The 11,135-nt window shown below is 43.1% G+C and overlaps 1 protein-coding gene across 4 annotated transcripts in view; it reads right to left on the minus strand.

Moving 5' to 3' along the window:
* The window catches only part of LOC310852713 (melanopsin), a 43,190-nt gene extending 33,349 nt beyond the window's left edge, over window positions 1-9,841 (minus strand). For 2 of the 4 annotated variants that reach the window (XM_083756602.1, XM_083756599.1), the window contains exon 1: window positions 9,354-9,841. In XM_083756602.1, the coding sequence (XP_083612728.1) occupies window positions 9,354-9,374 (21 nt within the window). In that variant the 5' untranslated portion in view covers window positions 9,375-9,841. Of the gene's footprint in view, window positions 1-8,835; window positions 9,041-9,353 lie in introns of all 4 variants that reach the window. The other 2 variants (XM_083756601.1, XM_083756600.1) reach the window with 2 other exon arrangements.
* Window positions 9,842-11,135: the final 1,294 nt, after the last annotated feature.

Raw genomic sequence — 11,135 nt, forward strand, 5'->3', positions numbered from 1 at the left:
AGATAGCCAGGAACACCTCCTACCCACTATGTATAATCATTTCTATGTTGTGAAGTCCCTACATTCTTCATTTACATTTGTAGTGTCTTAAACACATTCTGAAATCCACTTGGAAACTATAGTTTATGCAAAAACGAGCATGTCCTGTAAGTGGGCTGAGAATCTGTCAGTGCATTATGCTAGTACTCCAACATCTGCACTGACTCTCTGTCCTCCTCTGGGCAACATCCAGGGTATGAGTTTTAATCCCTAAAAGGATAAGGCTCAACCAGGACTGGCCCAAGATACCTTGGTGCCTGAGGCGAACCACAAAATGGTACCCCCTGCACCAGGGAAGATGGGGTAAGTGGAGATCTACATCAGAAACAAGATGGGGAATAAAGATCTGCATTGGGATCTGCTGTCGTGTGGATCTTGATCCCTGAGGTGGTCATCTCACCTTGCCTCATGGGTGGGCTCAACAGACATTAGATCAGGGATACACTACATATGGAACTCCAGAAGTTGCTGGACTACAACTCCCATCATTCCTGACCACTGGTCGCACTGCCTAGAGCTGATGGGAGTTGCAGTGCAGCAATATCTTAAGGGCCACAGGTTCCCCACTTCTACTTTAAGGTTCCCCATCTGTGTCTTAGGCACTGTCTCATCCTAAACACTTTGTTTCAAGATTTGCTGAGGGTACCTTCTTGATGACACTAATGTTAACTATTGCTAAGCACTACAGGAATGAGCGTGGACACAATGATTTGCTCAAGAAAGCCAACACCAAACCATCAGTTATGTTCATTAACCATGGTTCATACTCATTAAGAAATCCAAAGCTTTAACTAACCAGTGTTCTCCTAAGTTTGGATATAATGACCAAGTTTGCACACAATACAAAACTGTTGTTTAGCAAAACAAAAATGAGCTACAAGGTGTTTTTGGCTCATATTCTTCATTTTCCCCTAGTCCAGTGCAGCTACAAGGAAGCATGAAGCTTTTACTTCTCTTTCAGCATTATTCCTGAACCCTAAATTGTATTAACTAGTTTATCATAACTATGTATAGTGAGAATAAGCTAGCTCACTACAGACAAACTGCAATTTTTCAAAGCCCAGACATCACAAGCTACAGTTACCGGTAATATAAAAAAAGCACAAGTTCACTGTAGCTTGACCTTGTAATACTAACCATGGTTCAGCCTTACATACAAACATAGCCATTGACAAATTCTAGCTTCTAGGGCAGAATTGGACATATTCAGACTCCTTGTGCCTGCACTTGAGGAAGAAGTCAGAGACTGCAGGACTGACAAGAGTTTTACACATACTGCTAACCGATGGTTTGAAACCACATACAAAATGGGCCATTGTGTTATGTGCAGAAATCCACACTATTTTTGGTTCCTGGCCAATATCAACAACAGAAAAACTGCAACATAATTATTTAGAGCTTAAGAACTAAAAGTAATAAGCCTGCAGATGTCTGAAAGTTTTTTATTTGATAATCAAAGAGCGGTTTATATTTCTGCTTCATTTGTATTTAGCTTTGGAAACTCTGCTATCTCTGGAGACAGAAGCAATCTTTGAAGCAAGTTTGCAGTTGCTTTCCTTTGAGCCTTTATTTCCATTAGATCAAAGCTGGGAAAGAGTTAGATAAACCTTTGTACTGGCCACTGTTTGTTTAATAATAAAACAGATTAAAAAAAAAACTAAAGTGTTGCATGCAGGGTCATAGATACATGTCAAAGGAAGTGTTGTACAATACTGGGGGGGGGGGGAGAGAATAAGTTAAAGTGCTAAAATTTGATAGGACACTGGTTCAGGCATGGGGGTGACAATCTGAGGTGGGGGAGTACCTCATTGATACACTACATGAAAAAGGCCCCAGATCCAGTCCCTGGAGTTTCCACTTAGGGCTGGGAAAGACTTCTGCCTGAAACAGGAAGTCTGAGCAAGACAGTGTAGATAATACCAAATTTACCAATGGTCTGACTAATGAAGTGACCAGGGTTTGATTTAACTCAGTCTAGCCCAACATAATTCCACAAGGTATATCTGGCTTAGTTTCTCGTAGTCTTGTCTGTAAATAACATGTAGCCTATAACATACCTAGAAGTTTCACTAACTACAATGCATATGATTTAAGTAAGGCAAATGGTTCAAATCTGAGCCAGCACAAGTGTCATAGCTCACTCCAAACAGAAGCATAGGAAGAGGGGCGCAGTGGCGTAGCGTGGGGGGTGCAGGGGGGGCCTGCTGCACCGGGCGCAACATCTGGGGGGCGCGCTCGCACTCACAGCTCTCTGTCCCCACCTGGCTCACTCAGGGTTAGGGGGTGCAAATTACTTGCCTTGCCCCGGGTGCTGACAACCCACGCTACGCCACTGGGGGGGCGGTGAGGGCAGCACGCCCCAGGTGTCATCCCTGAGAGAAGGTGACAAAATCCCCCCTGGGTGGATCACCGCACCACCCCCCTGGGCGTCAATCGCTGGGCTGATCGCCCCCAAGGGGCACCCATCGCTATGCCAATCACCCCCCTGGGTGGCTCACCCTGCCCTCCGGGTGCACAGCATATGCTAGCTCCGCCACTGACTCCAGAGAACTGTAAGAACAGCAAATACAGTGGGATTTCCTGGCCATTGTCCAGTTGTTTCTCTTAACCTCCATTCAGAAATTGTAATAAACCCTAGCAGAAAAGCCTTCATTCATCCTGATCTACAACCCGGTAAAGTAATATCATCCCTGTGCACTAATGCTATCAATGGGACAACATAAGCTTAAATCCAATTACTTTGGCTTAACTAATATAAACTACTCACTGCAAATTACAAGTTAAATTCAGAAGATCTCCTAAGCCATGGTTTAGGTTATGGCAAACAAGCAAAGAATTCCACTTAATAAAAAAATGGTTTGATAACCAGATTTGTTAACAGACTAGAGTTTGAACAAAACACAGTTCTAAGTGTGTATGTTACATGGAACTATAGTTCACTCTCACGCACAAATGATGAAGAGAGAAGAAATGTTGGAAACCCCAGACTTGGGCTTATTTATGATAATTAAACCATGGTTTCTTGGTGTTGCAGGAAAATACAGGCCCCTAAACTGAAGTTATTCTAGAAATGTGTCATTTCCCCATCTACATTCCTATCTGCCAAATATTATCAGCAAGGTTTGGGTCACAAACCAATCCATGTGACTATTCCCAAGGTTAATATAGCTGCTTCTTGTATGTGAACTTCAGGATAAAAATAGTCGAGGTCAGAAACCAAACCAAATAAACAGACAAGTACAAAAGGGGAAACGTTTTTTGTACAAAAACTTTACAATAAGGGCATAATACTTTAAAGCAACCTCTGCAAACATTCTTTGACTCAATATGCAGAATCTAGCCTTTCAACTATCCATAGCAGTGTGCCAAGTGTTTAAAACCTTATTTTTTTCTTTTTCTTTTTGAAGTTCAATTAGGCAATAAATATAGAAAGTTTGTCAAACCTCTGCTGGGTTGCCATACGTGACTCATGTGTTGTGTTTGACTACATAGATCACAAGTTGTTCTTGACTACTGAGATTCATTCTGTAAGGCAATAAAAATCCTCCTGACTCTTCTGAGCACCAGAAAAGAACGATCCCCACCCCCTACTTTCATATTAAGGTAGATACAGAGTTCAATATAAGATACTAAGAGCTAATGTTTGCATAAAAAACTTATCTCTGTGATACTATTAGAGAGAATGTGCAACTCCATCATCATAACTCTATAGTGAAAACACAGGAACTGGATACATAAATTTAAACAAAGCAATGAAGCATGTTAGACTAGGGCACACTGATTCTGCACAAGCGTAATGGCACAAACTATGCAGTTGTACTGGAATTGTAAAAATGTTATTCCAGTGCTGTAGGCAGATTGAGCTAGGAGACAAATATTTACCATTAGGATCAGATAACTGAGCAATGTCTGCTTATATTAATTAGTACTTAAGACACACATATTATTGTTTTGTTCTTATTCAAACTTGTCAATAGTAAACTGTGACCGCATGAGCAATAGGATTTTTTCCCACTCTTGTTTTCCATTATATCTGATTAAAAATGCCAAACAAACAAAAAAAAATCATCATACTGTAAAGTTGTAATGGCAAGTTGTTGACTGCATGCTTTGAATTGCACTACTTAGCAGCCAACTCTTAATGGTGCCTAACAAGCATCTCTGGCTGGAGAATGACAGCTTTTCTAAGAATCCAGAGGGAGCCTAAGTATTTTAAGCACTGTCTGATTGTACTGCTGGCAGTTTTCGCACAGCTTTCCCTCACCTGTTGTCCTTAAGTTTAACAAGGATTATTACCAACATCCATTTGTGAACAGACCACAGTGATGCTTCTAAAAGTAGAATGTATTGTAGCTGATCAGTTTTTGCCATTTTAGTTTCACAGATAAAATCATAGCTCTCTTATTTAATTAAATGGCAAACTTCCCACCATGCTCCTTCTGTCAGAACCACAATTCCAGCAGTCTTATCTTCTGATATGTAAAGATTTCCTTTTCTATTATCTTTGAATGGGAGCAGAACTAAGACCAATTAATCATACTGGTAAGATTTAAGAGATTACCATCACCCAACCCTGGTATGCTTAAAGTTTTCCAAGGGACTGAATAATTTATTTTTTTCTCATTAGCAGCAGCAACAGAAGATTTTTTAAGCTGTATTTTGCAACAAGCTAAGATAACATGGACCAGACCATCTACAGAAGTCTTGCGAGCAAACAATATTTTTAATGTTAAAAAGAGACGGATAATTTTGGAGTGCTATTGTATGAAGACATGCCAGTTAAGCTATCAGGGACTCCTTCATACACAAATGCTTTTCATCCCCTCTCCAGAGCTATAAGAACAGTCCACAAATGTATATGGGAGCTATAAGAACAGTCCACAAATGTATATGTATATGCTTTTCATCCCCTCTCCAGAGCTATAAGAACAGTCCACAAATGTATATGGGATACAGCTAGATTAAAACACCTTCTTACTTTGATGTAGGAAACTAGCAATGATTCTTATACTAGGACAGCAGCAACCAACAGCCTCAGTATGTCACCTGCCCAGGAAAGCCTCCGCACAGGGCAATTTCCTTGGACAAGTGTCTTTTTAGGATCACATACTAAAAGGAAGCTAGAGCTCAGTTCTCCAAACGCTGCTCCTAATTAGCCAATCTGGCATCAGATTCCCGGAATACTGCAGACCAAAGATTCTGCACTGGAGTACACCCCCACCACAGGTGGAAATAGGTACCCCAGCCACCACAGACATGTCAATATTCTGGAGCTCGTTTGGAAGTAACATGAAATATTTTGACCAAGGTCATACACCACCCATGACAAACCTTATGTGCATTTTCTCTTATATAAGCAGAGAGTGATCTTGCTGGTCCTTAGATCTCGCCAACTCAGTCCAAGCCTGTCTCCTAAACAGCCTTTAAACAAACAAAATCTTCAGGGGGAAACGGTATGAGTTTTGCTACCACAAGACATGGTGATAGCTGCTGATTTAGATAGATTTACGGGGGGAATTAGATACATTGATGGAGGGTGCCTATCAACCTCTATTAGCCATGATAAGTAAATGGAAGCTCCAACTTCAGAGGCAATGTAGACAGGACAGTGTGGAGTTGTTGCTTTCAAACCCTGTAGGTTTCCTGGAAGTAACTGGATGACTGGAACAGGATACTGGACTAGACAAACCCTTGGGTATGAACCGGGAGGATTCTTCTTGTGCTCTTTGATTCTTCAAGCATGGGACAAAACAATGACAAATGTTTTAACCTGCCAGTGGTTACCCTTTAAAAGAAATGAAAGTAAAGGTTAAGAGAAGGAACCGAGCCTGGTGAACCTAGGAAAGTATAAAATGTGAAGGGATAAAGCCCAAAGGAAACAAAACCATATGAAGAAAAGGAACATTTCAACACTGATTCCCAGCACAAATAACTCACACAAAGCATAGGGGTACAGACTCCTGTGATGAGCAGAATGGGAAGGTCTTCCAGCCCATTCAATGAACACAATGGGGTGGAAATTAACAACTTGTCTGCGGCTCTCAAAGGAGGCTCACTTGGCACTTTGGGCCTTTTCATATGTTGCTATTTATTTTAGGTACGTGTTTTTGAAATTCAAATACGACATCAGAGAGCTGGTTCCTTAGAGAGTCCACAGAATAAACCTAGATTTGTTCCTGGCAGGGTAATTTATAAAATAGAGAAATTTTGCTCTAAGTCATGCATAAAGTAACATCCATCTCTCTTCTTTTTAAAAACAAACATGAAAGGATATATGAAAAATGCTTGTGACAGGACAGAGTAGAAATCTAAAGACATATTCTTATTTAGAGTGCCTATTTAAACACACAGTCTACATTATTATTATTATTATTATTACTATTACTACTACTACTACTACCAACCACTCTTCATGAGAAGGTCCCAGGGTGGGTTAGAACAACATAAAATACAGCATTAAAATAGTTTAAATCAAATGAACATAGCTGCAGCCTTGCTGGTAAACTATTTATTTATTTATAAAAGTATCTAAACCCCACCATCTCATAAAATGTCAGGGCAATGTGCAACAATACGTATGCAATAAAAATTAAAACACCATTTAAAAAGTACAAAAGAATCATCATGATGGTTTGTGAGGCTTTGTAAAGGTGTTCTTTTATATTGTATTTTTATGTAATGAACTGCTCTGAGATCTATAGATGAAGGGTGATATACAAATTTAATAAAAAATAATAATGATTCCAGTAATGCTGCCCTTAGATTTTGAACTTCTAGAAAACCTAAGAGGGTACAGTCATACCTTGGAAGTTGAATAGAATTTGTTCCAGAAGTCCATTGGACTTCCAAAATGTTCGGAAACCAAAACACGGCTCCTGCACTCAATCGGAAGCCACAGAAGTGCGGTTGGGCGTTCAGGTTTCAAAGAACGTTTGCAAACTGGAACACTCAATTCCAGACATTTGGGAGCCAAAACGTCTGAGTACCAAGGCGTTTGGGATCCAAGGTACGACTGTATATTCATTATAAGTTGAACAATGTTTGTTTTCAATCGTGGTTTTTAAAAAAATCACTATAGTTATTAAGAGCTACTTTCCATCAGATCAATTAATGCTATTCCCAGCTTACTAGTCTATAAATCATTTTAGGAGTTCTATAACAGTCACAAAATTCAAAGACGCCTGCTTCTTGGGAGAAAAGCAAAGACATCACCTTGCCAACAAAGGTCCATATAAAGCTATGGTTTTCCCAGTAGTGATGTATGGAAGTGAGAGCTGGACCATAAAGAAGGCTGATCGCCGAAGAATTGATGCTTTTGAATTATGGCGCTGGAGGAGACTCTTGAGAGTCCCATGGACTGCAAGAAGATCAAACCTATCCATTCTGAAGGAAATCAGCCCTGAATGCTCACTGGAAGGACAGATCCTGAAGCTGAGGCTCCAATACTTTGGCCACCTCTTGAGAAGAGAAGACTTCCTGGAAAAGACCCTGATGTTGGGAAAGATGGAGGGCACAAGGAGAAAGGGACGATACAGGACAAATGGTTGGACAGTGTTCTCGAAGCTACCAGCATGAGTTTGACCAAACTGCGGGAGGCAGTGAAAGACAGAAGTGCCTAACGTGCTCTGGTCCATGAGGTCACAAAGAGTCGGACATGACTAAAAGACTAAACAACAATATTCATATCCTCCCATCAACTTTATAAACCACAACATGGACACAAGGACTTGCAATGGTTCACTAGCCTGACAGATGATGATAATTTATTACTTATATCCTGCCCATCTGACTGGGTTGTCCCTGCCACTCTAGGACAGGAGTTCTTCTGTGCTGCAGACATGACCCATAAACCATCTAAGTTTTCCTTGTGAATATTCCTGTGGGGTTTTTTTTTTTTTAAAAAAAATAATCTTATCACATAATCACAGTTTTTAATTTAAAATCAGGGGAAAAGAGCAAGCCATTCTTTGGAGAAGGGGAGTGTTAAAAAAAAAGGGAGAACCTGCACACATACACACAGAAGTTAATGGAAAACAACTTCCATCATCCCTTATCACCTCTTATGCTGCCTTGGACTGATGGAAGTGGGAATCCTGCAACATCTTAAGGACCACAGTGCAGTCACTTATCTTGCTGCTTTGAAGAGGATCTTTAGGAATGCTCTCAAATACAGCAAAAAAATCAATTCTGAATGAATGAATGAATCCGCTCTGAATAATGTTCATGTCCTTTTTATGTAATGTTTGGTTTTTTTACTGAAGTGGACACCACAGCCAGTCTGAGGAATGAGCTCAGTGATGCCAAGCAACAATTAGATCACTTTGCCACTTCATCACCACCAAGTTCTGAAGACTCCTCCTCAAAATGATCTACAACTCACAAAGGGTGCAGAGCAGAGTCGCCCTATAAAAGTCTATGCAAATGTTGAGCTATGAAGCCAAGTGGCGCAAACCTTGTTTCCCTAAGAAATTGCCCAAGTTCCCTCTAAAGCAATCCCCAGCTCAGGAGAAACACTTCTAATCGCCCGTCAGTAGAAATGAGAGCAGATGGGATTCTATCCTACCAGTAAAGACAAATGCACAGTGTGCAAGAGTCAAAAAGGTAAAGGTGAAGGACCCCTGACAGTTAAGTCATATAGCACCTTAAAAACTAAAATAATAAGGCTGTGATCCTGTAAATCCCACTGGACTCAATGGGGCTTCCTTCCAGGTAGCCATGGCTAGAATTGCACTGTCGGGGTGCATTCCTGTACCCACTTACCTGGAAAGGAGACCCACTGAACCCAGCTGGACTTACTTCTGAGCAACCACACACAGAGATGCCCTGTGCTATTGTGGAACAAGTTTTTCAGGTGCGGCCAAGAGTGTGTGGGTCTTGTTGGAGTCTGCTGCGATGTTAGGAATTTCGCAGAAACCTGGTCCTTGTGGTTAATTGTTGCGCTTCGACGCCAGCTGCTATGACCATCTCGTTTTGAAACTGAAGAGAGAAGGGCAGCAAGTCCCTTTAAATAAATATATAACGCATTAAAATGAAAAAGACGCAGTGAGAGACACTTTTTCGCAGCGCAGCGCGCTCCTGAGATTGGCTTTTGGGGCGCTCTTCTTCTGCACACTGAAACTCCTTCGCTCCCGCCCCAGACCCACGAAGAGGCCGGTGGGTGGGGAAAGAAAGTCCCCCCCCCCATGCATTTCCCTCGGCCCACCTACGTGCCCGCGTCCGAGGAGGAAAACTCCATTTCTGGGTCCCGTAGGAGGAAGAGGAAGCCTCTTCGTCCCGAATGCCCTTCCTCACCTGCCCGCGCGCCTCGCCTGTACCTGCTCGTGCGCCTCTGCCATGCTTCCCGCGCCGCCGCCGCAGCCCCAACGCAGACGCCGCCGGAGGAGCGAAGCCAACGACACCCGCTTCCCCTCTCACTCTTCCCCCGACTCCATTCCTCAGAGGGCTGGGGGGCGGGGACCTCCGTGGCCGGCTTCGCCGCCGCCGCCGCCGCCTCGAGCTGCTCGGCCAGGGAGAAAAGTGCCTCAGGGAGAAGGAAGGCGAAGCTGTTTCGAACAACGTGATTCTCCTCTCGCAGCAGTTGGTGTGTGGGGTCGTTAGTTCCCGCCCGGACAGAGAGAGAGAGGAGGAGGAGATGGAGTCGGGCTGCTGGCGCCTTGGCAACTATTTAACCTCGCCAGCGCGCTGGTCATCATAATAAATGAGAGGCAAAAGCGCGGCTGGGGCTCCCCACACACTTCTCTCCCCCTCCCTTCCTGCGCGCGCGCCGCTTCGCGCGCCTCCAAACTCCCCGAGGGCCCATCAGGCGGGAAAGCAAATGAGGGCAGAAGCAGCTGCGAGGAGGGAGAGAGGGAGACGCCGCCGCGGAAGGACGTGAGGCGTGGCGCGCTCAGTCTCAAGCACCAGCGCCAGATGCTTCTCTTGTGTCAATGTCACACGACGAGGTGGTTTCAAGCGCTCTAGCCCTTGGGCCGCCTGAGAGCGAAACAGTTTTTTTAAAAAAGGTTCTCGCTTATGAGGAACTCTCCCTGCGAGTTGAAAAGCAGCGCGCACACACACATACCAGGCAGCGAAGTTCTAGCCCAGCCCTTGGCTTGCTATGGCTGGTTCTAGCCGTTTGCTAGGAGTTTCATACACGCGCAGGTTAGAGTGTCGGACTAGGAGGACCTAGGAGACCAGGGCTCAAATTCCAAGAAGCTCACTGGTTGACCTTACGCCACTCACTGTCTCTCTGCCTATCCTACCTCACAGGGTTGTTGTGGGGATTAATGGAGGAGGGGAGAACCATGAGCTCCTTGGAGAAGAAGGCTGGGATATAAATGCAAGAAATAAATACCTAATACAGTGGTACCTCAGGTTACAGATGCTTCACGTTACAGACTCTGCTAACCCAGAAATAGTACCTCGGGTTAAGAACTTTGCTTCAGGATGAGAACAGAAATCTCATTGCGGCAGCGGGAGGCCCTATTAGCTAAAGTGGTACCTCAGGTTAAGAACGTTTCAGGTTAAGAACGGACCTCCAGAACGAATTAAGTTCTTAACCTGAGGTACCACTGTATAAAATAAAACTCATGAGCTATATGTGAACCTGGTGCAAGCTCCTATCACTTATGATAACACCCTGATCATATAGATTGCAGAAAAGGTCGGAACACTAATCCCTGTATTTGCCGGAAATGTCTAGTTACCAATCTCCTGTTAGCAGGAACAGAAAATGAAAATCTCTTTTAAAGTTACTTTATGATTCAGGAACTGCAAAGATAAAGATGTGGTCTTCCCAAAATTAAGACAATGTCCTCTTCAATTCAAATATATCTCACAAAACACAATACACAATACCTCGGGTTAAGTACTTAATTCATTCCGGAGGTCCGTTCTTAACCTGAAACTGTTCTTAACCTGAAGCACCACTTTAGCCAATGGGGCCTCCTGCTGCTGCCGCGCCACCAGAGCACAATTTCTGTTCTCAACCTGAAGCAAAGTTCTTAACCTGAAGTACTATTTCTGGGTTAGCGGTGTCTGTAACCTGAAGCACATGTAACCTGAGGTACCACTGTAGTACACTAGAATGAAGACACAATAGTTCAAAGGAAGCCCCT

Source organism: Podarcis gaigeae, assembly GCF_964106915.1.
Source record: "Podarcis gaigeae genome assembly, chromosome: 9".
Classification (NCBI taxonomy): domain Eukaryota; kingdom Metazoa; phylum Chordata; class Lepidosauria; order Squamata; family Lacertidae; genus Podarcis; species Podarcis gaigeae.